This window comes from Meriones unguiculatus, chromosome 12 (assembly GCF_030254825.1).
Source record: "Meriones unguiculatus strain TT.TT164.6M chromosome 12, Bangor_MerUng_6.1, whole genome shotgun sequence".
Classification (NCBI taxonomy): Eukaryota; Metazoa; Chordata; class Mammalia; order Rodentia; family Muridae; genus Meriones; species Meriones unguiculatus.
In genome coordinates this window covers 74812276-74838438 of record NC_083360.1, presented here as the reverse complement: position 1 = coordinate 74838438, position 26163 = coordinate 74812276, and the positions used below count along the sequence as shown (strand labels likewise).

At 41.5% G+C, this 26163-nt stretch overlaps 1 protein-coding gene across 19 annotated transcripts in view; it reads right to left on the bottom strand.

The window, feature by feature from the left end:
• Positions 1-19337: 19337 nt before the first annotated feature.
• The window catches only part of Fggy (FGGY carbohydrate kinase domain containing), a 362592-nt gene continuing 355766 nt past the window's right edge, over positions 19338-26163 (bottom strand). For 16 of the 19 annotated variants that reach the window (XM_060365879.1, XM_060365896.1, XM_060365885.1 and 13 more), the window contains 2 exons: positions 23498-23559; positions 19338-19563 (listed from right to left, as the gene is read on the bottom strand). In XM_060365879.1, coding sequence (XP_060221862.1) covers positions 19482-19563; positions 23498-23559 — 144 coding nt within the window. In that variant the 3' untranslated portion in view covers positions 19338-19481. Of the gene's footprint in view, positions 19564-20501; positions 20563-23497; positions 23560-26163 lie in introns of all 19 variants that reach the window. The other 3 variants (XM_060365880.1, XM_060365888.1, XM_060365881.1) reach the window with 2 other exon arrangements.

Here is a 26163-nt window from a genome sequence, read left to right as displayed (position 1 = left end):
CAGAAACCATAATATTCTGTTGAAAGACCAGTAAGATTAAAAAAATATTCCCAAACAAAGCAATATGAGACAAAAACCAAATCTACAAAAACACTATTGAGTTCACTTTGTGTTGGTCACCTACTCCTAGACTTTGGGCCTACACTTAAGTGTTATATATCCAGTGAGATTCCATTGGAAAAGTTGGTTTTTCCTTTGCATGTGTTTGCCATTTATACATAGCTTCCTGGTAAGGGATTAGAGCTTGTGTCCAGTTTCTTTTCAGCACTGGGACCCTGTTTGGTATTATCCATCCCCCCTCTGACTTTTACATTCTTTCTGCCTCTACATTTGCATAGCTCCCTGAGCCCTGAGAGGAGTTTGATGAAAACATCCATTTAGAACTAAGTGTTCCAAAGTCTCTCACTCTGTGCATATTGTCCAGTTGTGGGTCTCTGTATTAGTTTCCATCTACTGCAAGAAGAAGCTTCCCTGATGGTGGCTGAGTGACACACTGATCTATGGGTACACCAGAATGTCATTAGAAGTTACTTTTTTTCCTACTTTTCTTCAGCAGAAAAAAAGTACTTGGTTTTCCTCTAGGCCCATTGCCTATCTATCTGCCCACCTGGATAGTATCAGGCATGAGTTCCATCTCATGGACTAGGCCTTAATCTCTGTCCAATATTTGTTGGTTATTGTCATAAGCTTTGTGCCATTATTGCACCTCTGGTCTTGCAGGCATTGTAGAACACAGGGTTTATTGCTGGGTTGGTGTTTATTTCTCTCCTCTGGTAGCATGCAGAATACTTTCCAGTACTGTGAACACTATTCTGTTAAAGTGAAGGCTCTAGTTAGGTACCAGCTTGACAACAAGCCCTTACAGAAGTGACTTCTTGTTTGTAGAACTTAACAAGTCTAAGTTAAGTCTAAGGAATGAAACCAAGCAGGATAGTCTTGCAGTTTTCAATGTTGACTTCCCAAGATGTGGAGCAGGGCCAAGAGGTGAAGGATCGAGACGTCACCATTCAATCTTAGAAATACTCGAGAAACAGCATGTGCCAGCCAGCTTTCTGTCACTGTAACAAACACCTGATATAAATCACTAATTAAGAGAAGAGAGTTATTTCAGGCTCACAGTTTTAAAGGGTTTTAGCCCCACACTTCTTTGGCTCTCTTGCTTTGCAAGGAAGCATATCACTGTGGGAGCGTGTGGTGGAACATGTATGTTCACTTCATGACTGGCAAATCATAGAACAAGGAAATCAAGACCTCACATCATCCCCTGGTGAACTACACACCTATTAGCAGGCTTCATGTGATTCTAGGAAACACACATTGGCCTTAGTGACCTTTTGGGGGCAAATAAGATAAAAGCTTTATCACAATATTTTCTCCCAACTTTGCCAAATGAAAGCATTGAAATAGTCATTTTAAATTCACTCCAGAAAAGTAAATGACGATTCTTTTGGTGGACTAGAATTAACACCCATGTTTTCTAGCTTCACTTCTATTTTTTTATATCAAAATGTTGTGTCCTGTCTTACTTATATGACCTGCTTGTATTTTACACACTCTGAATCTCGTAGATAATTCATTATACCATTAGCTTCTCATTTATGTAGCATGAAATTTAGAGTGAACTTTCAGGTGTGTGGGACTTTATCACTCGCATGTACAAGTGATCTTGCATTATCATTTTATTTCTGGACTGTGTCTTATTTATCGTTTCACATGCTTACACTTTCCTTCCTTTTTGAATAATGAGATAAATAGATGAATCAATGATTAGATTTATAGCCTCAGGTCTATGTGTAATCCCTCTTTCCCAAATCCAAAGCCAATGGGTCACTGCCAGCATTTGTTAACCCCTCGGCTCCACCCTAAACATAGATATCAATGATCTTTGCAATGAGTTTACTTTTGTCTTTACAGTTGTGATGGTTAATGCTGATTATAAACTTGTCAGGGCCTAGAATTACCTAGGAAACAAATAACTGGGAATATTTGTGAGAAAGTTTCTAGATGAAGTTACCTAAGGTCGGAAGACCCAACTAGTGGAACTGATACCATTTTCCTGGGAGCCAGACCAACTCAAAACTTTCTTAGAGGCCCTGATGAGAACAGGGTTCTTTGTCCTTGTCAAGGGACAGACTTGGCAGGGTCTAGTTTGGGACTTGCATCTAGATCTCAAAGGAGTTATGGGTTTTGGTTTCTGGGAACTCAACATTCTCCCCTGAAGTGCTGTGGTTATCAGTCCTAAGGCAGCTGTGTCTAAGGTATACTGTTTTCTTATTGCCAACATTGCTTGATTTAGCTTTCTGCTGACCTTAGATCTAACTCCCCTTGCAAATAGTATAGATGCTATACTTCTTAATAAATTTGTTTGGCATAAGACATAACTTATGCAAGACCTCCTGACCTCAGATTTTGTCTTTTTTATCTTCTCATCTCCTGGTCACTTCCTACTTAAGACCCTGTCACTGAAAACGCACCTGTTGTTCTGAGCCACCATCCCGTGCTCTGAGGTTCTATGCTGAACAAAAAAGAGAAAGCAAGTGGAATGTAAGCTTTCTCCTTTTTGCTTCTTGACTGTGGATGCAATGTGACAGCCTCACTTTTGTAGCCATTATGGACTGTATGTGGCTCTTCAACTGTAAGACACAGCAAGCTCCAATTCCCTTAAGTTGCTTCCTTAAGTATCTTATCACAGCTGCAAGAAAAGTAAATTACATCCCATTCCTTTTCAACTAAGTGCTCCCAGAAACCACTACCAATTAATTAGTGTTGACAAGGGAGTTGAAACCCATTTACTAAATTTAGTGCAACAGAACCCATAACTTAATCTCAGGATCTTTAATATTAAATACCCTGTGGAGAGTGGCTTCCATGTTTAATAAAGGACACCCTTAAAAGCCTTCTGTGCAAATTCTTTCATGTGACAAGCATCATTTTCATCTGACTGCCTCTCAAATTTCATGTGCATAAGAAAAAGGCAAATAGCTGTATGCTAATGTATACATATACCCAATGCAAATAATTAACCTTTATTTTCTTAAAACAGGCTCAAAGGATACCTCCACTTTTGTGTTGATTCTTTGTTTTACCATCTGAGATAAAGGGCTCTTTGGCTTTATTAGTATTACTAGTCCTATAAAAGCTATAGTTTTATAAATCCATGGTGTCATTTCCTCCTGAAACAGTACTTTATAGTATACAGAAGAAAGTGAGAAGAGAGTGAAATTTATTTAGGCGAGCCTTTATTGTAATTCTTAACAGACTATCTTAAAAGGTTTGCCTATTAGATTATAATGGACCAAGTATGGTGACACCTAGCTATAACCATAGCACTTTGAAGTCAGAGACATGAATTGGAGGCCAGCCTGGGCTACACAGAGAGATGGCAAAGATCATCGTCATAATCAAAATATTAGTAGTGATAGTAATTTTTTAGTTTTGTGAATATTTGTAGATGGTTTTATGTGTATTACTTTATAACTCACAAATTAAGCTTTAAAAAATTAACAAAACTTGCATATATATTTAAAATGGCTTGCTACTGTGTGGCTAATATCTAAACTGGATGAAGGCTGTCATTACGGTGTTCTTTAACAAAATCATCCCCCACCTACTACTGTTGTGCAGACCTGGTGCATGAAGTCAATAAATTTCTCTCAGGATCATGATGAATTCCTTGCTCAAGCTGACAACCTGGATACTTGAATTTAGTAGACTCTGACAGTGTATGCATCAGGTACATTGTATGCTGTGATAGTGAAATGGAAATTTACACAATGTTCAGATTCTGGCCCTTCCCAATGTAGAATCACGGAAACAGGAAAGAAAGGAGATCAAATTACTCCCTGTAATTCCTAATTTCTGAGGGTTATCTTCTAATTCTGAGATAATAATGTGGTTTCTGTCCTTTATTATTTTGATGTGATGTATTACAAGCACCTGTTTGCTTGTGTTGAACAACCCGTGCATCCTTTGGAGGAATTTCCCACATGATCATGATTTACAGTGAGTTCTACGTGCTTGTGCTCCTGACTTTGTTAGTATTTTTTTGAGAATTTTGCATGCCAATCCTTTAGAATCATTTGAGAACTGGGGTTAGTTCCTAAAGGGACCTTGAAGTCAGAACAAAACACACCCAAATTCTCAGCACAAAGGAGCTTTATTTACCAGGGAAGGGTAAGTGGGCTGCCTCTGGATCAGGCAAAGACAGCAATGGATGATTGACTGGCACAAGGCCACTTCAAGGGCTTTCGCACTGGAAAAGAAGAAAGGGGAGTGTCTATCTTCCAGAAAGGATTGGGGTGGCTCTCTCTGATTGGTGAGGAGGAGAACAAAAGAAATGAGGTAGTGGGCTTTTTTTTTTTCATCATGTAGCTGGGCTTTTCTGTTGTTGTTGGAAGGTTTTTAATTCCACGTTCAATTCATTTTATTGCTTGTTTGAAAAGTGATGTTTTCTATGGATTTAGTGGTTCAATTTGATAGGTTATATATGTCCAGAAGTTGGTTCTTTTCTTTTCAGTTTTCCAAGTTAGGGAGATTCTAATAATTTGTTCTAGTTTGATTTCTGTTGCTGTGATAGAACTCTCTGACCAAAATCAATGTGGGGAGTAAAGGGTTTATTTGGCTTACACTTACAGTCCATCACTGAGGGAGTCAGGGGAGAAGCTTAAGCAGGATCTAAAACCAAACCGTGGAGGAATGATGCTTGCTGGATCATGGTCAGATGGTTTTCTTGTACAGCCAAGGTCCATGTGATTAGGGATGGTGCTGAGCACAGTAGTAGGATAGGTACTCCTCCATTAATCATCCATCAATCTAGACAGTCATCAATCTAGACAATTTCTCAGGGACTCAGCCCCAGGCCATTCTGATGAAAGCAATTCTTCAATCCAGCCTCTCTTTTCCCAGGTCACTGGATTGTGTAAAGTTGACATTAAAAAATAATGAGGGCAGAGATAGTCTCTCCTTTGTCAAATCTGATTTTATTTATTTTATTTTTTTCTGGGTTATTATAGCTAAAAATTTATAAATTTTATCGTTTAAAAGCCACTATTTCTGTCATTGATTATTTTTTAGTATCATCCAATCTTTGTTATTTTTTCCCTTTTACTAATTTTGGGTTGTTTATTCTTTTATTTTCCCCCTAGTTCATTGAGTTGCAATGGTATGTCATTAATTGGAAATCTTTCTAGTTTGTGATTTAAACATTTATTGCATCTCTTCTTTTGCAGAATCTCATGGGTTTTGCTAAGTTTTATTTACACTTTTATTTTTCATTCTTTATATTTCCCTTTACTTTCATAATTGATGCATCATTTATTGAGAATAATTTTTGCATGTGCATGCATGTGTGATATGTGTGCATGTTTGCATATGTATGTCCTTGTCTGTGTTCGTGTGTGTGTGTGTGTGTGTGTGTGTGTGTGTGTGTGTGTAGGTCTAAGGTTAAGCTGGGTGTCTTCCTTGATTGCTCTCCACATTATTGAGGCTGATTCTCTTTGCTATACCTGGAGTGCTCTTATTGCTGAATTGCTGATTGATAGATTATTGTGTACATTTACAGGTGTCCTATTAGCCCACTTTCCACAAATACTACACTAGTATTTGTTCATTAAGATGATCATCTCCCCATATCAATTTTATGGGGTAGTGTAGAAAAATAAATTTCTCATTCTAAATGAATTAATACAGGAAATTATTACAGCAGCCGTTTTAACTAGCTAGTTCCCCCAATGACTGACTCAGAGAGACTTGGGATTCTTGGGGTCTCTGTGGGCTGAGCTTCTGAGGGATGGCTAATTCCTGGGCTGAAGGTATATGGGAAGGGCTGGATTTCTGCTTTCTAGGTTCAAGGATGGGTAGAGAGGCCACCAGACTGATTTAGGGACAGTGGAATATTGGCAAGACTGTGCAATTACTTTCTATGGACATCTGCAAGCCTCAGGTGATTCCTAGGTCTGTGGAGGATAGAAGAGGATTCAAAATAAGAGCCTGAATGAAAGTGCATACAAAAAAGTGCTGCACTTTTTTCCAGAATGATACTGTGATGTGCTAACCAGAAAACTCTGCACACTGATGTCAGGGTCTGCAAGGGCTACAGAAATCTACAGTAGAGGATACCTCCAGTGTCTGTGATTCTGAATACTTTCTTGGGTCTCCAATGTACTATTTCACTGACAACTGAACTACCTCTTAGTTCATGGTGATCTTGAGAGAAGGGATGGTTGTGTGCTCAGTTCTTTTATTGACCAGACTGTCATACATCTCTGTGCTCTGTAATGCCTCAACCAAGTCCCCACCACTGCCTTGAGTACCCAGTGAAGCAATTCTTCCTTACTCACACTCTTGCTTTCTAGTTCTTACACATTCATTGTCCTCGTCCTTTGTTGAAAATTTTAAAAAGCACATAGGTATTTCTAGGCAGCCATCTTGTTGACTTCTTTATTTGGGAAATTATTTTATCAAGAATGTATGGTTACCATGAATAGTAGGCAATAAAATGTGGCTCTGAGGCTTTTTGTAAGTTAGCAAAAGAGGGCAACATTTTCAGTGTCTAGGAGAGACCAGAGTTTGTAAGGTATTTTATTTAGCGATGCTCCTCCAAGGACTGAGTGGATGAGAAAATAATGCAAATGATAGCACACTTCACAACAACTGAAGTATCTCAAGTGAGTCCTCTTTACTGATCTGCCCTGGGGGAGATGCAGAGACTGTTAAGAAAAAAACGTTAGTATGCTCCAGAGTGATACAGGATGCTGTACTAATTCCTGTAGGTTTATATGAGATTAAAAAAGTTTGTAAGTGGGAGAGTGACAGATACTAAGGAGCTAGGGGAACCCCATTTTTGTGTAAAGACATGAGCCCTCATTTCTGTATAAAGAAGAATGTTCCCTTTTACAAAATCAAAACCTCCTCGGTGGCATATTTCTGCATCCATGACAGTGAATTTTGTTTCATAGCTTTCAAGCATGCTCTTGTGTTTGCTTCTTTGCAGTCAATTTTCTTCTCTCCTTATGGTGCTTCTTCAGTGACGTTCCTTCCACCTGAAAGGGTCTCTCTGCCTTTTCACCTGGATGATTCCTAACTGCTCAGTAGATTTTATCATTAATATTCCTTCTGTAGCAAAGACTGCTTTGATATAACAGTTATATTTGCCTATATTAGCTATTAAATTAAAGCGTTGTTATTTTCCTTAATGAAAATAATTTAATGCATTTATTTATTTAATGTTATATGTGTTTATACATAGGCTAGTATATTAAGTACATATTTTTATTTGCTTTCCTGTGAGGACCTAAAACACCCTGGCATCTAGGTCTCGATTCCAAATACCATTTGTCAGTGAAACTACCAGGGCTCTTTGGCTGTTGACAGAAACGACTGGCTCTAGGGCTGTTGTAGGCAAGCAGAGATGAGCTTGTAGCATCTTGTAATAAGAGAAAGCATAGGTCTCTAAAATAGAGACATAGTGATTCATACTTATAATGCCTGGTTGGGGATTATGATTTAAAGTTGAGGGTGAGCCTGAATGATGTAGAGCACAACCTGAGCTCTCAACATTTCTCAAACAAGTAGGCAAACAATATAAACAGAACACACATGAACAAGACACAATAGCCAACATACAAAAGTGCCCAATGGCTAAAGTCAAAACAATTCAAAGGGCAAAATGCACAATAACCGTACCACCTAAATAATCCACACTATGATTTCACTGAAACTGCAATTAGAATCGAGTGTACTTACTCCTTCTCCAGGGAGTACAGCTTAATTACCATCCTGTGTGATCTGGACTTAGAACTCACTTCTAATTAATGAAATATAAAAATGGCAAAAGAGTCACTTTGTGCAGAGAAATCTACCAGACACTACACTGACTAAATGGTCACCATTAACATCAGCAGCAGTGCCTCAAATAAACAGATTTTGTCCCCATGAAACAAGATGAGAATAGAGCTTCTCTCTGCTGTTAGTTTAAAAACCATCACACCAATGTAATTCTGGAGCCATAGCAGACATAACCAAACTGTGGTGCTTTTTGTAAAGTACCTGGTCAGTAATTTTTTTAAAGGCTCAAGGTCATAGAAAACAAAGGATGTCTAAGAAATTGTCACAGAGAACCCCATGCAGTACTTCAGTACAGTGTGCCCAGATTGCATGCTAGAACATCAAAACACTGGAAAACTCTTTGCATGTGCAGTCTGATTGGCAATATTGTGCCAATGCTAATTTTTTTAGTATTGATACATTTATGATTGTGAGAGATGGCGGCTTTGGGAGAAGCAAGCTGAGGGAACAACTCTGTGGGGAAAACTTGTACTACTCGAAACTCTTCTGAAAAAGTAGAGTGCTGGTGAAATGAAAGGTTAAAAGTGTCTTCCCACTGAAAGGCAACTCCAACCAGCAGGGGCGATCTGTGTGCTGAACACTACTGCATCTCCTTTCACAGAGCAGTGATGCCTGTTTGACATAACAGGGTGCTTGTTGGACTCTTGGCTCTGCCACTTAGGAACTTAGACATTTCTTAAGCTTCAGTTTTCTCATATGTAAGGGAAATAAAGTTGAGAATCAGGGACTTAATATATGTGGAGTAAGTGAGGGTTTATTCTCACTGATGTCACTCCTAGTCAACATCATCGTCCAGTGCGTGAATTAATAATGTAAAGTGGGGATTTTTGTCGTTGTTTTTGTTCTTGTTTGGGGGTTCTGCTGAGATTGCATTTAGGAATCAGTTTGAGTTAAGAAGATTTCTTGAAGAAGACTCAGGAAGCTTTATATATTCATAATAGAAGGAGGACCAATAAGTGAATTTGTTGATGCAATGGCAGATCTGTGGAATATGATGCAAGGAAGGTGTTCCAATCAGTAGTAGGAAGGAAAAAAAAAAAACAATTGTCTTTTCCTGGCTTTAATGGGGATAGCCAGGGCCCCTCACTCACACACTGTCCGTGACTGCTTCCTTGAAACAATGCTGTTGAGCAGTAGTGACAGAGACCTTATGCTGTCTCTTCCTGGCTTTTAATGGGAGTAGCCGGGTCTCTTCATTCCCATGTTGTCTGTGACTGCTTCCTTGAAACAATGGCATGTTAGTGCTGAACAGCAGTGGCAGAGAACTTGTGATACACAAAGCCGATCATTTTTACCATATGGCCCTTTCTGGGACGTTTGCTAACCCCTGTTCTACAAGGACAGTGTGTACCTAGAGTTTAGAGTTAAGACTATAGCTCCCTCCAGTGGGAAGTCTCACTTTCCAAGCCTTTTCGATGAGCGAGAGGAGGGAAGGGGTTCCGTGCTGACAGCGCTCATGCATTCTATGTTTTGTTTTCTAATTCATGAGGCCTCAGCTTCTCTCTTCTGGTCACAGGGTAACAGAAACCACCATGCTGTAGTAGATAGGCATGCTCTGTTGCCTGTCACGAATTAAAGAGAATCAGCTGCACCTAACTCTAAAGTAACTTGACATTTAGATGAGGTAGTATAGTGCCACTTACAGTCATGTGCAATGTACAAATTATTTAATGCCTTGGAATCTTGGTTTCCTCACCTCCAGGGCAGAGGTGTTATTTACTCCCAGGGCTATGAGGGCAGACTGAGATGATGAAATCTTTACGTGTAATTTACATTCCAGAAAGGTAGTTATTATTTGTCTTAGTCAATGCTGTATTGCTGTGAAGAGACACCATGACCATGGCAACTGTTATTAAGGAAGGCATTTAATTGGGTCTCACTTATAGCTACTGACAGGTTTACTTTATTGCCATAATGTAGCAGACATGGCGCTGGAGAGTAGCTGAGAGGTCTACATCTGGATCCAAAGGCAGCAGGAAGAGAGAAACACCGAGACTGGCTTGAAAATTTGAAACCCCAAAGCCCACACCCAGTGACACACTTCCTCAAACAAGGTCATACCTCCTAAAAACTGTCATGTGGTGCTACTCCCTCATGATCAAGCCAAAACTATGATTGAGAACTTTGGCAAGACATTCCTTGTAACCTTGAATTATTTAAGTTCTCTCTGCTTCATTATCTTCTTCTATAAAAGGGATGGCAATAATAATCATGGTTTAAGTTTGTAGTAAAGTCCAAAAGGGAAATTGGTTTAGAACAAGGCTTGCCTGCAGGGCATTTACTCATAAGTAGTTGTTTGTATAATTTGTAGACTCAGAAACAAAAGTTGTGCTTAACATATGGTATGAGAAACATTTTTTTAAGAAAATTTTTGTACAAATGCAAAAGGATTATAGGGACAGTGAGCTGGCAAGAGAGTAATTCATTCTAGGATTGCAGCCTTAAAAGATTTTCAACCACCTTGTGACAATGTCACCATTGTATGTACAGTTACTTCCTGCAGACTTTATAACATCCGAGAATTTCCTTATAAATCTCTCGACTAAAAGGGCAGGTGACACCAAGGCTAGCCACATGTTCCTGGCACAAACACCAGGAAGTCTATGATGTGCCTGAAAGAAGGGTAGGCCTGAAATATGAACATGAATACTTGTGGCACAATATGTTCCCCACGGGGCACCTGTGGGAACAGTAGAGCCTACACTTTGGAAGTTATACCTCAAGAATTACCCTGTGAGAGGCCTGGTTGGGAGGAGCTGGCATAGACTCTCATTGGTACTGAGGGCTCAAAATGAAATCACAGAGAAGTAGGATTTCTTCACAGGTCAGAACAGATTTCAACTTAGTTGGATGACTTGCCACCAGCAAGATGGAGGCAGCTGTTCTGCTTCTGGCAAATTTAGGCTTGATTTGGGTCAGGATACCTGTCAGTCATCAGAGATATGCCAGTTACAAAGTGGACCAGTTTTGATAGGGTAGATGGTGCTGAGGTAAGAGACAAACTTAAAACCTCAGAGGTTTCAGTGACAGAGGCGAAGTCTAAGGCTCCATGCTCATTTTGGATTAATGGGAGTTGGACTCAGAGTCACCCCCTTTGTGGCACTTGGCATGAGGGAGAATCCTCATCTGGTACATCATCAGCTTGTGGTATAGGGCAAGATTGCTCTGGAGATACCCAATGATGGCAATCAGACTTGGTCCAGATTCTGTAAGCATTGAGCCCCAGTCATACAGAGGACCAAGAATGAAGCAGAGGGACAGGAAGTCCAGTGCTCATCTTCCATCAGGGAGACTGTACTACAGTAGATATTTCTAGTCAGAAATTATGCTTGTGTGCTCTTGCATTCTTTTTGAGAAGTCTCCTTGGGATAAATGCAAGGCCCAAATTGTTGACTAAAGAGTAATGGAGTTGAAATGACTTTAGGGAGAGAGTTTGATGAGAGCTAGATAAAGAACCAGAGTTCCATCTAAGTAGCCTTTCCAAAAGTTGATTGCCACGGGGAGATTAGAGAGTAAGTCAGATATTTCCACATCAAATATTGGGTTAAGGAAAAGAAGCCTTTTCATGTCTTTACTTGAGTTGGGGGTCAGGTGAGTGAGGTGGTTTTCAAGTCAGACTAAAGGGAAAGAGAATTTCATCAGTCCTACCCATGGAGATGGCTCAGAAGTCAATTCCGAAAGAAGTGGTCAAGTAGGTGGTGAAAGAACAGGTCTATGAGGCCTGAGCTTATTATGCCTACTGAAGAGTGAGGTGGCTTTGTTACTATGCAGATGAGCCACCCTAGTATAAGATTGGTGTGGCAATTTCAAGAAATCAAGCCAGGTTATGAAAGCATGTTAGTATTTTAGGGAAGAAGGTATGAGCTGGCGAGGCCCAGGTGCTCTGCGCACAGTAACAGAGAGACTGTGGTGCCTGCCTTGGCTTGAGTTACCTCTGGAAGAGGGTGGAACTGCATTGGTGAATGAAAGGACTTCTTGCTTGCAGTTTTACAGAGCTGAACAGGGCAGGGTTGCCCTGCTCTAGACTTCATGGTTTCTGCATGAGCTGTTCCTAATAAACATGCCTTTCTGGTGACTGGGTTGCTTATAGCAGCCATCAACTGGGATGCAATGCTCAGTAGACACTGAGCTTGAAGCCCTGTGGTTCCCAGTTTGTTTTTTTTATATGTGCCCCTTCTCCTGAATCCGAACTTGCTGGTCTCATGATTGACTGTGAGGGACCACTCCAGCACTCTTGATACATAAGAACTCAATCTAATGTGAGACATTATACCTGCAAAAACCAGTATAAAGGTGTGCAACACGACTGGAAGCTACAAGTCTAAGACTAAACTGCTATTTGTTGTACTGCTTTAACCAGGCACCTGGCACTTGGCACCTGTATCCACTGAACCCTCCTATGAACAATGAGGCAGCTTTTCTTATCTCCAGTTTTGTAAATACAACACAGAGACTGAAAGTAGGACTCATGGCTATGCAACTCAAGGATATCCAACTCTTGACTTACTTCTGCATGCAAGTAGAAATAGCACAGTCCTTTGATCAACCAAAGAATGGCCGAAGGGGTCTCCGGGGTATTTCTACAGGCTAACAAGGGGAGTGCGGAAGAGGGAGCCATTAGCCAACTAATGAATCAGCCTCCGTCCCACAGACAAGCTAACTGAACTTATGCAGGGAGAAGCAATGGGATGGCCCTGCATCTGTGGCACCCTGGGCTGGCTCTGAAACTCCAGGTGATGTTTTTTCTCTTAACAGAATGGGATTCTGCTCTGTAGGACCTGTATCACCCACTCGCTGTGGGGCACGGGGGAGGACCACGAATGCAATGAAATGGAGCTGGTAGAGAAATTCACAAAGAAAAGGTGTCACTGAGCAAGGTTATGATTGTGCCAGGTAACAAACATTAATAAATAGAAAAAAAATTGGATTTAAGCTATGAATAATGATAGGGAGTAGGAAGACACTTTTAATTTTTAGTGGGTAAAATTTCAAGTATAGGTTATAGCAAAACTTACACAAATACAAATTGGGTCTTTAGAAACATTTGTTCTCATAGGATACAACGTTTTAAATGGTTTCCTGGGCATAATGGAATAACCTTTGGTCACAAAATTAATGGGTGACAGCACTAAACTGCGGTTCCTAAGTTTATTAGCAAGAGTCTTAGTTTTTGTTTAAATGATTTTAGGGTTACAAATTTAATAGAATTTTCAAACAGAAGTTCCCCCTTTAGAGATCACAGAAGGAAAAAAGCTTTGTATTCTCAAGACTCCCTCCTCCTACTGTCAGGACCAGTCAAGGTTGAGACAGCCCAAAGGCTCCTCTGTAATCCAGCGGAGAGCCCAGCTTAAGTGATTACATTACATAGCTCGGCCCTGACATGAGCCTCTTGTTTAGTGATAATGTCCTTCATTTGAAATTCTTTGGTGGCAATGATTTGTACGTATGTCTTGAATTCTAAAATTATTTGTACTGCAGGCCTGGATATTTTTGGACCAGGATACAGTTGGTGTCCCATTGGATTCTGTGCAGGTGATAGTCTGCAGTAACCCTGGGCACTGGCAAATGCTTTCTATGTTTGAGCCAGAAAGCAAAATGAAGTAACTTGATCATTCAGGGGCGTGTGTATGTGTGTGTGTGTGTGTGTGTGTGTGTGTGTGTGTGGTGACATGGTGTGCATATGTTTATAATAAAAAACCTAAAAGTCACTAGACATGAGGTAAAGGTTTTATAACACTCAGTGATTAAGACACTTTAATTAACATATATTTCTTAATATATGTTTCTTAAATTAACATATATAAATGCATACCTAGTTTGACCTAAATGTCAGAGATCCTGGAGATGTTTTGTTCTGCTAGATTCTGTTGAAGAATATCTTGGTTTGTATTGGTAAATCTATTTAGTATCCTTTAAATATCAGGGCCTGTTCAGGTGCAGGGAACTCAGATTTTAAGAAAGCCTGTCTCCCCCAAGGAACTCACAGGCCATTAACCAAGGAATAGAGGAGCAAAGCAGAAGGATATGGTGATACTGGGCTAGAAAGAAATAGCAGCTTAGCTCACAATTCAAGCCTAAATATTACACCCAACATGGCTGAGTTGCCACCTCCTCCTAGCTGGGAATTTCCAGAGACATCTTAATGACATTTTACTGCTCCCCTTGAGAATTTGGTTCCTCTATTCAGCTGGTAAAATCACTGTGTTCTCAGCATAAAGAGCAACTTCCCAGCCCAGGTATCTCTGAGAGTGTGTGTCCTTTCTAGGTGCCTCATGTGGACCCCAGCTGATCAGCTCTGGGTTATGTACCTCTGCAGCAAGTGACACTACTCCACCATCCCCATCTTTGCTTCTCCACCCTCCTCCAGCCTTAGTTCTCTTTGTCTCCTTTAAATGCCACATTTATATTGTTCATATATGGTGAGTATTTATGGTCCCAATTAAAGACGTGCAGTATGCTCCTTAGGAAAATGATTTGTTCAGCAAAACTGCATTGACTTGAAAGAAAAACGCCCAGTAGTCAACAAAACAAGAATCCCAAGAACCACTGTGGCTGTGCTGTAATTCTTAACTCATAAAAGCTAAGCATATGTATTCACTGAATTAACCCTTCTATTAGCTTAGAATAATTAAAATCTTGTTATCTGTACGCAGTTATAAATAAAGATTTATGGACATTTATATTTTCCCAAGATATTATCTTGATAACCACAATGATTTCCTTGCAGATTAGCTTAGCCAAGAGGTACAGAAAATTCATGTAGAGACACTATTAACAGAATGCCGAACACCTTGCAAGGTACTACCTAAGGGGTTTTAAACATAGTGCAACAGGAAACTTGCCAACTCCTTGCCCACCTGGGGAGGTATATAGTAGAAAGAGTCACTGACAGGGGCACCCTCCTTTAGGCTAACTTGTCCAATGGCTAAGGGCTAAGGGCCCAGCCTCTTCTGTTAAACTGCTCCTTGATTTTTGAGATGTTGAAGGTTACCTGGGCGTGTTGTGTTCCTTGTCTCAGCGGTATTTTTCTTTTCCTACAAAGCAGTGAGATGCCAAGTTCAGGTCTGAGCAGTTAGAATGGTCATCACAGCACAGGGCAAGCTGTGGATAAGGGTACAACAGGGTGCCATCCAAGGCTTTGCACCTGGACAGACATGGATTCGGATCCTATTCCCACACCTCCTAAGTGACTGCAGCAGCTGTTCGGGGTTTTTTGTTGTTGCCTGGTTGTTTGGTTGGCTTGTTTTATTTTTTGTTTTCTGACCATCATCTCCTCTGCTGGATCACCAGGTTAATGCTGCGAACCTCAAGATGTGGTAGTAAGGACTGAGGAAATAAACAGGAAAAAGACTGCATTCTTCTGTTTCTGCCTTTCCTAACAACTGACGGACACCACTCACTGGTATTTTGTGGGGGCTGGCTTGGGCATGCCCCAATGCCTTAGTCAGAGCCCATCAGCTCTGCCAGCTAGAGCATATTTAATTTGGGTCCTCATATTGTGCCTAGATACTGCTCTATCCTATTTCTCTTCTGGGGTGTTCCCCAGTCCCATATTCCAAGGTTTGGCTGGAGCTTCTTGTCTGGTTATGAATATTCACACATCCACCTTCATCCTGGGCTACACCTATAATCTCTGTGCACTTGGATACCAAGGATTACTACTATAGAACTGACCTTTTCAACTCAGAGTATAATACTGCAACGAGAGAGGCATGTCCCTGGCAATCAAGCTATGTTGTGTATGTACTCCTGTCATCCGACTCACATACTTTTGTCTTAGTTTGCTTTCTGTTGCTGTGATAAAAACATGATGGCCACAAGCAGCTTGGAGAGAAAATGGTTTCTTTGGCATACACATTCTGATCACAGTCCATCATGGCAGGAACTTAAGGTAGGAAGTGAAGCCCCACTCTCCCTCTGTGACCTGTCTAATCCTGAGGTTTCCACTGCAATTAAGGTTACACTTTCTAGACTCTCCTGGCCTCTTACAGTACCAAGCCTCAGCTGTGTCCCATGACCCCTTCATGCCTTCAAATCCAGTACCACATAGGAGACTTTTACACATTACAAAGTTCAGCGCTGCCAGCATGGGGTACAGCCTTGGCCTCCTCTGGTCCACAGCTCCTGTGTACTGACTCTGAGGAAATAGTCCCTGAAGACATCACATCAATGATGCTGCTCCTTCCATGTTTACAGCTCCATTTCTCAGCTCCAGCTGATCAGCATCTACTGCTCCAGTAAAGCAAAGGCTTAGTTTTAAGTAGTCTGGTCTTTTGTTAATCATAGCTGTTTCTTTAAGCCTCGGGTGACCGGAAGAATAGATTCTTTTATTTTTTAAATTATGTTATTATTTAATACTTATTATATTTTTATTATCATTTATTACAATTTATTCAATTTGTATCCTGGCTGTGGCCCCCTCCCTCATCTCCTCATAGTCTTACCCTCCACTCCCCCTATGCCCCTCCCCTAGTCCACAGATAGGGGAGGTCTTCCTCTCCTTCTACTTGACCCCAGTTTATCAGGTCTCATCAGGACTGGTTGCTTTGTCTTCCTCTGTGGAAACTAATGGTTAAACTTTGGGCAGAGGGCATGGTCTTTTATGAGAGAAGGGGGAGATAGAAAGAACTGGAGGGGAGAGGAGCTCCCACAGGAGACCAACAGAGGCTGGGAGCCCTGCAGAGACTGATACCTCAACCAAGGACAATGCATGGAGTGGACATAAAACCCTGGCTCAGATGTAGCCCATGGCAGCTCAGTATCCAAGTGGGGTCCCTAGTAAGGGAAGCAGGGGCTGTCTCTGGAATGAACTCAGTGACAGGCTCTCTGATTACCTCTCCCTGAGGTGCGGGGTACAGCCTTGCCAGGCCACAGGAGCACAGATTCTTACTTAAAAAAAATAATAAAAATGGCCCTGATAGAGTCTTTGCTTCTTTCTGAAAATCCACAAGCAAGGCCTCCAGTACCTGCATTGTTCTCAGTATTTTTATTTTTCAAGCCCCCTCAGGATAGGGCTTACGTTCCGAGCACTCAGTGGCTTTTCCAGCCCAAAGTTCCAAATGCACAATCTTCCCTTATACTCCACCCATTTCTGATACCACTATCAGTTCTAGTTTGCTTTCTATTGCTGCAATAAACACCATGACTGAAGGGACCTGCATATTGCAGAGCACTCCACTCTGGACCCAGGAATAGGCACAGACCACACCCAAACACCAATTTCTAAGCACAAATCAAATGCAAAGAGATCCTGTATTGAGCAAGGCAGAGACAAGGTGGGCAGAAACAGTAGCAAATAGGAAAGTGTTAAATCTATCTATCTATCTATCTATCTATCTATCTATCTATCTGTCTGTCTATCATGTATCTATTTATTGGTTTTTTGATCTATCTATTTATGATCTATCATGTATTTATTTATTCGTTTTTCAAAACATTGTTTCTCTGTGTAACAAAGTTCTGGCTGTCCTGAACTTGCTATGTAGACCAGGCTGGCCTGGAACTCACAGAGATCCACCTGCTTCTACATCCCAAATGCTGTGATTAAAGACAAGTGCCACCACAGGAGGCTGTTAAATTTAAAAGGCGTGGGGGGGGGAGGTCTGTGTTAAAATGAGCTAGGACAAGGTAATAAATTCTGAATGGCTACTTTAATTGGGTTAGTCAAAAATAATGAATTTTGATTCCTGGACCTTGATAGTTTGATAGCTGGACCTTGGTAATCAGTGTCAGGAATGATCAGTGGTCATATAAGTGAATAGACCTTGGTGGCTAGCTTTAGGAATGGAATCTGACAGTTTAGCAAGGTGGGGGAGGTAAAAAGCACCACCTGTCAGGGTCATGTTTGCCCTGTGTGGGCCCATGTTTGCTGGGGTTTGGCCTGCCAGAGCCCTTCAGTCCCACCTTTCTGTTTTGTCATTGGGTTGTTAAGTATTGAGTAAGTACCTGTCATCCTCTCTGGTTGCTTCTTGCTGATTTCAGGGCAAAGATCAAGGAAAAGGGAGTCATTAATCTAACGGAATTGAAAGTGGTTCTGGCAGGGGAGGAAGTAGAAAAAGTAAGAGGCCCAGAAGGAAAGAACAAATTCAATAAGCTCTGGATATAGGAGCTGAAAGGTTCCCGGAAACCATAGACTGGAGATTGCTTCATGCAAGCCACCTGGCTCATGGAAGGGCATTTGCAGATGCCAAGAGTCCTCCCAGAGGCCATCAGGGAACTGTCCACATGCCCAGACGAGATGTTCATAGGCCAGATGAGGAAACGATGTCATTTTTGGTGGCAAGAGGTTGGTAATGCCTGAGGAGGAGCTGATTAAAAATTTGGTTATTGATTTGTAAAATTTATTTGGATAACAAAGGAGAAAGGCAGTCAAGGACTAAAAGGGCAAAAATGAATAGAACAACAATGATGATAAGGGGTCAGGTGAAGGGCCAGATCCAATTCATTTGGGAGGTACTGGAACCAGCTTATGGAGCTGTGATCAAAGAGAGAGTTCCTTTCAGCAGGTCCTCAGAAAGGCAGGTTAGATTATAAGCATTTCCTCTATCACCCCCAATTTGTTGATGGAGTAGCAGCATTCTCCTTGGAGGAACAGACAAGTTTCCCCTTTCTGTGCTGTTAAAAGATTTAAGGCGCGCTGGTTCTGGAGAGAGGCTTGGGCCATAGGAGTGAGCTGTCGTTGGTGGTAAGCAGAGATTGGGCTGTGGAATCTATAGAGAGCTGAAAGTTGGTCTAAAACTCTTGAGCTGTGAGGACAGAATGGCCCAAAGCACTGCTGGCCACAGCTGCCCAGTTAAGGCTGGGGACACGTGGCCAGTAGTGGGGGATTGGGAACTGGTAACTAGGTTATCACAGGCAAGAGGGACTGGCTAGGGGAAGGCGTTGAAGGGAGGCAGAGAGAAAGCAGTGGGAGACGTGGAAGTAACGGTTCATGAAACTGAGAAGAGAGAGAGTTTAATTAAATGACCTCGACACAAGTGAGGGTTTGGCCATGACAGTGTGTGTATTGGAGGGGAGATGACTGGGGGTGTTTGGGTTATTTATGTCTTACAACTGGGAGCGTAGGATTTATTCAGAGCATTTAATGTACGAGGACACCCGCACAACCAAAGTGCTTAGCGGAACCAGTGAGCAGTGAATGTTAATTTTCCTCCAGGATCCACGGATGACTCCTGTCCATCCCTATCTTTACTATGATGGCTGCAAAACAATGATTCTGAAATTAAATAAAGTTACCTCCCCTGAAGTATAGAAGGAGCCAACGCCATAAAGTACACAGAATAAGCATTAGGTTATTCCACATAAAGTAGTGTAAGTCTGATTAGCTGACAAGGAAAGAATGAACAAGTCTTCCCATGACTGAATCATTCCCCAAGGTCTGTTCTTACAAGAGATTCCATGCTCTAATAAGAAGCCACTGCTACCAGGGAAGTGAGCTACAAAATGGCAAGCAAATAACTGCAGCCTCTGGACACAGACATGGGAGACTCCTGTTATGCTTGCGCATGTGGAAGTTTTTATTACAAGATAAGAAAGGAATGCTAAAATGTACCTAAAGGTCATTGAGCATAGGATGAACACAAAGACCCCTAATGAACGACATGGAGTCCTTATGGACTGGCACCCACAAACGCTGTTCAGGTTCCATTCATGATTGCTGAATATTCCTTCTGGTGCTCAACCATCCTCAGAAACACTTGATATTTCTTGTCATAATATCTGTGGGGGCACAAAAAGGAACATGTTAAACATTCTCAAAACAAAGCCATCATATGGCGTCCCCTCTTATTTAGAAGGATGGGAATGTATGTGTCACGGTCAGGCTGAAACCTCCCAAGTGCTGCATCCCTGAATAAGGGGTTAGTATGCTTCCTATCTTTTATGTGTCAATGGCATGAAGTTCCACTAGCTGCCTGTCTGAGATGCAGCATTTTATCAGCAAGGCATGTCTGAAGTGTTGTAGCTTAAAGCGTAACAGAGCTGGAACTCAGGAAGGAATGACTTCTGAGCCTCCGCAGCGCTGAAAGGCTCAGGCTTAGTGTAGATCCCTTCTGATTCCAAGCTTAAATAAATACTTCTGGCGTGACTAGGCATAGGTGAAAACCACAGTCTGGCCAGGTACAAGAATGAACATTTTAATCCCTCTTGCAATTTCCACACACCAGTGTCTCTGGCAGACAGCCATATCAATGGCTTTACCTTATCCCACTGTTTGCCTAGGGGTAAACCTTCTAGAAATGAGACCAACATCTCCCTGCAGCTGGCCCTACCCTCAGCTGTCTGGTAGTGACCTTGCTCACCTGCCTACTCCATCTGACTCCTCCGGTGAGCCCTGTTTGAACTATGGTTGGCTGTGAACCAGGCCTGAGTGGCTTAGGTTGTGCCACTCTTCTGTGGAGATGTGACCAATTTCTCACTTTGGAATCTCAAAACTTTTAGAAGCAGCCTGTCTCACACACTTGAAGGTTTGAGAGCAACACCTTTCCTGAACTCTTCTCACTGGATTCATTTATCCCCTACCATTTGTCTTCTTGCAAATGTCTTTTTCACTTAACACGAACCCAAGATTCACCCTTTTAAGGCTAAATAATTTGGAATCCTCATAAACATTTGCTTATTAAACTATAGTTATTTAATTAGACATTAAGTTTACACACAACTTGCCAGCTGAGTTATCTTCTAAATTCTCCTCTTCTTGAGCAATTCTTTTGTGTGCCTCTGGGCCAAGAAAACATTCTTTTTTTAAAATTTTTCAAATTTAATTTTATTTATATCTTTATTTATTACAATTTATAAACTTTGCATCCCCACTGCAGCCCCCTCCCTCATTTCCTCCCAGTCCCACCCACCCTCCCTCTTCTCCTCCTATACCCTTTCCCTAGTCCCCTGATAGGGGAGGACCTCCTCCCTTTCTATCTGACCCTAGCTTTCTTTTTTTTTTTTTAATTTTATTTTTTCTTATCAGTCACATTTTATTAACTCTGTATCCCAGCCGTGTCCCAATCCCTCATTCCCTCCCAGCCCCTCCTTCCCTCCCTCATCTCCAATGTGCCCCTTTCCAAGTCCACTGATGGGGGGGACCTCCTCCCCATTCATCTGATCCTGTTTTGTCAGGTATCTTCAGGACTGGCTGCAAAGCCCTCCTCTGTGGCCTAACAGGACTGCTCCTCCCTTGGGGGGTGGGGAGGCCAAAGAGCCAGTCATTGAGTTCCTGTTAGAAATAGTCCTTGTTCCCCTCACTTTGGGAAACCAATTGGTTACTGAGCTACCACAGGCTACATCTGACTGGAGGTTCTAGGTTATATCCATACATGGTCTAACTAGCAGTGTTTTCAAAGCAAAGACTCATGACCAAACCTTTGGCAGAGTACAGGAAATCATAAGAAAGAAGGGGAGTTAGTCTGATACAGAAAGGATAGGAGCTCCACAAGGACCAAATATATCTGGGCACAGGGTCTTTTCTGAGACTGACATTCGACCCTAGCTTTCTTAAAAGTTAATGAAATTTGAAACCAACGGGAAGGAAGAGGAAATGGGCTCTGGCTTTCTGGTTGCAATCTTTGTGATGCCTGCAGATGGCGGCACAGCACTGCTGTTCCGCTTCGCCGAAAGCTTGCCCGCTGTGGTCAAGATGCCAGAGTCTTTTCAAAGAAAAACACTTGGATTTTACCGAAAGAACTTAAAAACACTTCTCTGAAAAGTCTTCAGAGGGTCACGAAAGAGATGAAGAGGAATAATCTGTTTCTCATTTCAAATAAGCAGCTATTACAGGCGCCCTCAAGCGGACACACTGCAGTCACTGGGAAGGGAATCCTAGTGTTCCGGCTTGAGTTCCCCAGGCTTAAATAAATACTTGTGGTGTGACTAGACACAGGTGAAAACCAAAGGTGGCCACGTACAAGGATGAACATTTTAATCCCTCTTGCAATTTCCACACACCAGTGTCTCTGGCAGACAGCCATATCAATGGCTTTACCTTATCCAGCTGTTTATCCAGGGTAAACTTCCTAGAAATGAGACCAACATCTCTCCCCAAGCTGGGCAGAGAGGGGTTTATACACAGGGGCGTTAGCAGCCTGACTCCACTTTGAGACAAAGAAGAAATGAAACTAGATTGCTCCTTTGGTGGGTATTTCAAACTCTAAAGTTCGGATCTTTGTCTGTTCGGTGACATGGGAAGATTTCCCTTTAGGTCCCTCAAGTGCTCTCCTCTATTACTGGTTCCTTCATCTTCAGACTCATTACAAATGACTTCATAGTGACCCCAATTGCTAATGTGGGTTCATCCAAGAGCCTTTAATGAAGCCTCCTGACTTCTAGCCTTAGCTCTCAAGAATCGATCTTGTATGAGTGAACTTTCCAAAATCTCCATTTGAGCAGGTCTCATCACTGCTTACAACTCAGTTCTGACAGTAGAAAGATCTCCAGTGTGACCCCATGAGCTTTATGAGATGACCTTCACCTGTGTCACTTCCTTACCTCATCTTTGTGTTCTGAAATTATGAGTTGTTTATGGTGATCTCAGTATGAAAGCTGGTCCTTTGCATACGTTTTTCTCTGCCTTGGCCTGTCTGGAAATTTCTTTCAAACATTTAAAGTTAGCCAAGACTCAGTCTTCTCCCAAAAGCTTTCCTCTATCCCTGTAGGGTCCTGTGTATTTCTTCTTTGGGTTATGTTGCTACCTGCTGGTAGTTCTATGGAAGGATTCATTCATGTGATTTGAAATCATCTCTGTGTATAAATCAGGTAGTGTCTCATTGCTCTCTCCATCCTGCCCAGAGCTCAGTATATGATTTAAATATAGAAAAGACTCAATAAATAAGTAAATGGATAAATAAAGGAATAAATGGATAAATGGGTAAATAAATAAATAAATATTTTGCTGACTCCATATTTAAGCGTGGGGCATTTTCTAGCTTTCTGTGCCAAGAAATATACAAAGGGTAGGAAATGCCACCTGATCCTTCTATGTGAATATAAAAGATTCCCATACTTTAGAACAGAGCAAAACAGATTTCCTTCCTACGATTGAGGGCGAAGATATTGGTCTGAGAGTTTGGAAGCTTGCGTGTGACCTAAGCTCTAGCCAGCCTAACTCTGTATCTTGGGAAACCAAAGTTCTCTCCTTAGGAGGAATTTCGGGCAACCTCTAGGCAGGTGGTTCTCACCCTGTGGGTTGTGACCCCATTGACAACCATCTCCCATAATTCACAACAGTAGCAATATTACAGTTATGAAGTAGAAATAAAAATAATTTTATAGTTGGGTCAGCACAATATGAGGAACTGTATTAAAGGCCATAGATTTAGAGAGGTTGAGAACCACTGTGCTGAGCGAAAGGAATGCAGGGTTGATTCAAGGTCAATTCCAGATCCCATGTCCATCTCAGATGAACAGTTGCACCTCCTTTCATGCTCTCATTCTCTAGCAGCTTTTTTTAAAAAAATTATTTATTATGCATACAGTGTTCTTCCGGCATGTATGCCTACACTCCAGAAGAGGGCACCAGATCTCATTATAGATGGTTGTGGGCCACCATGTGGTTGTTGGGAGTTGAACTCAGGACCTTTGGAAGAGCAGCCAGTGCTCTTACTCTCTAAGTCTTATTCTCCAGTCCCCTCTCTAGCAGCTTCATACAGAGATGCAAACTTACTTTTTGTCCTCATGTCTCGGGAGCACAACTTTCCCCACTTTGCTCATTCTTGCCATTGCGTCCTGGTAGATGGAAACAACACAGAAAGCTGAGTAAAGAACAAGATCATGAACTTTTAAGGAAATGGATATAACCAGAAGAGGCCACATTGAGTGGGGTAACTAAGACCCAGGAAGACAAATGCCCCATGTTCTCTCTCACTGGAGGCTTCTAGCTTCCAAATCTTCAGATGTGAGGGCAGAGCCTGTAAAAACTACAGAAACTAGGAAAGTAAAACAGACCATTGCCAGGATAAGGGAGTTAGGGAGCAACAGAGAGAGGAACAGCAGGATATAAGCAAGCTGGCCAGAGAAATGGGAAAGGTGGCTCTTTAGAGAGAAGGAGGGCAGTAAACAGAGAAGTGAGTAAAATAAGAATAAAGGTGTGTGTGTGTGTGTGTGTGTGTGTGTGTGTGTGTGTGTATCCATCTCATGTCATCTGGATTGATGGTGTTCCTTCCAAGAGCCAAAGACCACCTAACAAAAAAGGTCAATACCAGACATGATAAGCCCTCATTTGAGTTGTTGGTCAGGTCTGTTGAAATAACTCCCAAAACAGACAGCTTATTGTTGTCCTTGGCTACCTCTCAGAGATAGAAGGTAAGAAGTCCCTGTTGCAGACAACCCCACACACTTCCATACAGGCCCCAGAAACCTGTGACCTGGAAGTAACCATGCAAGCTTTAAAAGAGAGAGAGTCCTACCCAGCTATGACACTTATGAACCACATCAATGACCAGAATGGCATGATAACCCTCCGGGTACAGTAGTAGCATACATATTTTGGTGGTAACCAAAAGCTCTCTAATTGGACTTAAGACTTGCTCAACAAGAGGAAAACCATGCTTCATACTGGAAACTTAGTTAACTATTTAGTGCTAGTGAAATCATGGCTATTGGAGGAGAATCTATAACTAACTTACCAAACCAGCATAATCCTTAACAACAATTTAAAAACACTTATAGCCACAGTTAACTGCAGTCTTCACCCCTCATCAAGGAAACTTCTCTTTACAACAGAAATAGACTGATACAGAAAAATATAACCAATCAAAATGCTGAGTTGTAGAGGCTCAGGGAACATTGTGAAATATGTGGGGTTGGGGAGATTGTAAGATGGGGAGTTGTTTATGAGATTGTGACTCCTAGTACCATAGAAGCTATACCCATTAAACTCTTACCAACATGACTGCCAAAATGTCAACTGAACAAGGATGACACCAATGAACATGCCAAATTGTACAGGGAAAAGCCCATGAAGTCTCGACTCTATACAAAAAACTACAGGCAAATGAATAAAGCTGGGGATGGGGAGGGGGAGTCAGGGAGAATATGGTCTTCCCCAGAAAAGAACACACCAATTGGTTGTTCAGTGCCAAACTGTCAGCTGTGAAAACAAACATACAAGTAACCGTATATGGACGCAACAGGTTATACTTCGAAATATATATGTATGTACATATATGCATGCAATAACAACTAATAAAAAAGTTGTCATGAATTTGAAGGAGAACGAGAAGCATACAGGAGGGTTTTGAGGGAGAAAAGGGAGGGGAGAAATGCTGTAATTATATTATAATCTCAAGAAACCAAACCAAAAAGAAAAAAAAAAAGAAAGAAAGAAAGAAAGAAAAAACAAACAAACAAAAAAAACCCAAACCTCAAAGACAGGCTTGTGACATGCAGGAACTTTGTAATTATAATGCACTTCCCTTAATTCCCTCAGTTAAACCATGCTTTCTCCCAGCAACTTGTTTTTCCCTGGCACTAAGAATAAAAATCAATGAACAGTTTAGGTTACATCTGGTACCACACATCCTGGGCTTAATAAATGACTGTGTGCATTGAGGTCTCTAGGGCACACAACCCAGAAGGCAAAGGCCTTCTGTGCCTGCACAGAGGAGGACTAGATTTCCTCAGGCAGTTTTACAAGGTTTCTGATCCATGAAAAAGTTTGAGAGCATAGAGACAATCCAACCTTGGTATCCAGCACACTTAACTATGGAACAGCCCAAACAGGAAACAAAACAAAAACAACCTCCACAGAAAAGGCTCTGCCATAAGAAGAGCTATTGAACATCTAATGAGTCTGTAGTCATTCTGGGGTCATAGACAGAACTTATGTCATATGTTTACTCACGGTGTACTGGGGAGTAATAGGTAATATGAGACATGCTCTTTGTCCTAGTGACACTCATATATTAACAACAGGTGGTGGAATGAAAAATCTTCGTGCTGTACAGTATATGAGAGACTCTATTCATCTTCAAAGCATATCCAAGAGTTCCCTTGTCCATCTTTGCCAACTTACTGATCAATTCAGTTACATACTGTTAACTACCTTCTGGTATGCTTTAACCAAAAGGTAAGCTATAGCAGAATCGGGGCTTTGCCTGGGACCTGCTGAATCTTCGCCCCTAACATAGTCATAAAGCACATGGAGCCACTTTTATATGCCAAGGAGAAGACTCAGTACAGGAGGACAACAGAGAAATAGGTTATATGGACATTTCTTAAAGAGTTTGCTACTGAATGGAAAGGACATTTGTTGGGATCAAAAGACAGTATGGTAAGTTCTATATACGCCATGCTCATTTCAAAGACCATTCAAAGCTTAGGAAAGTGGAC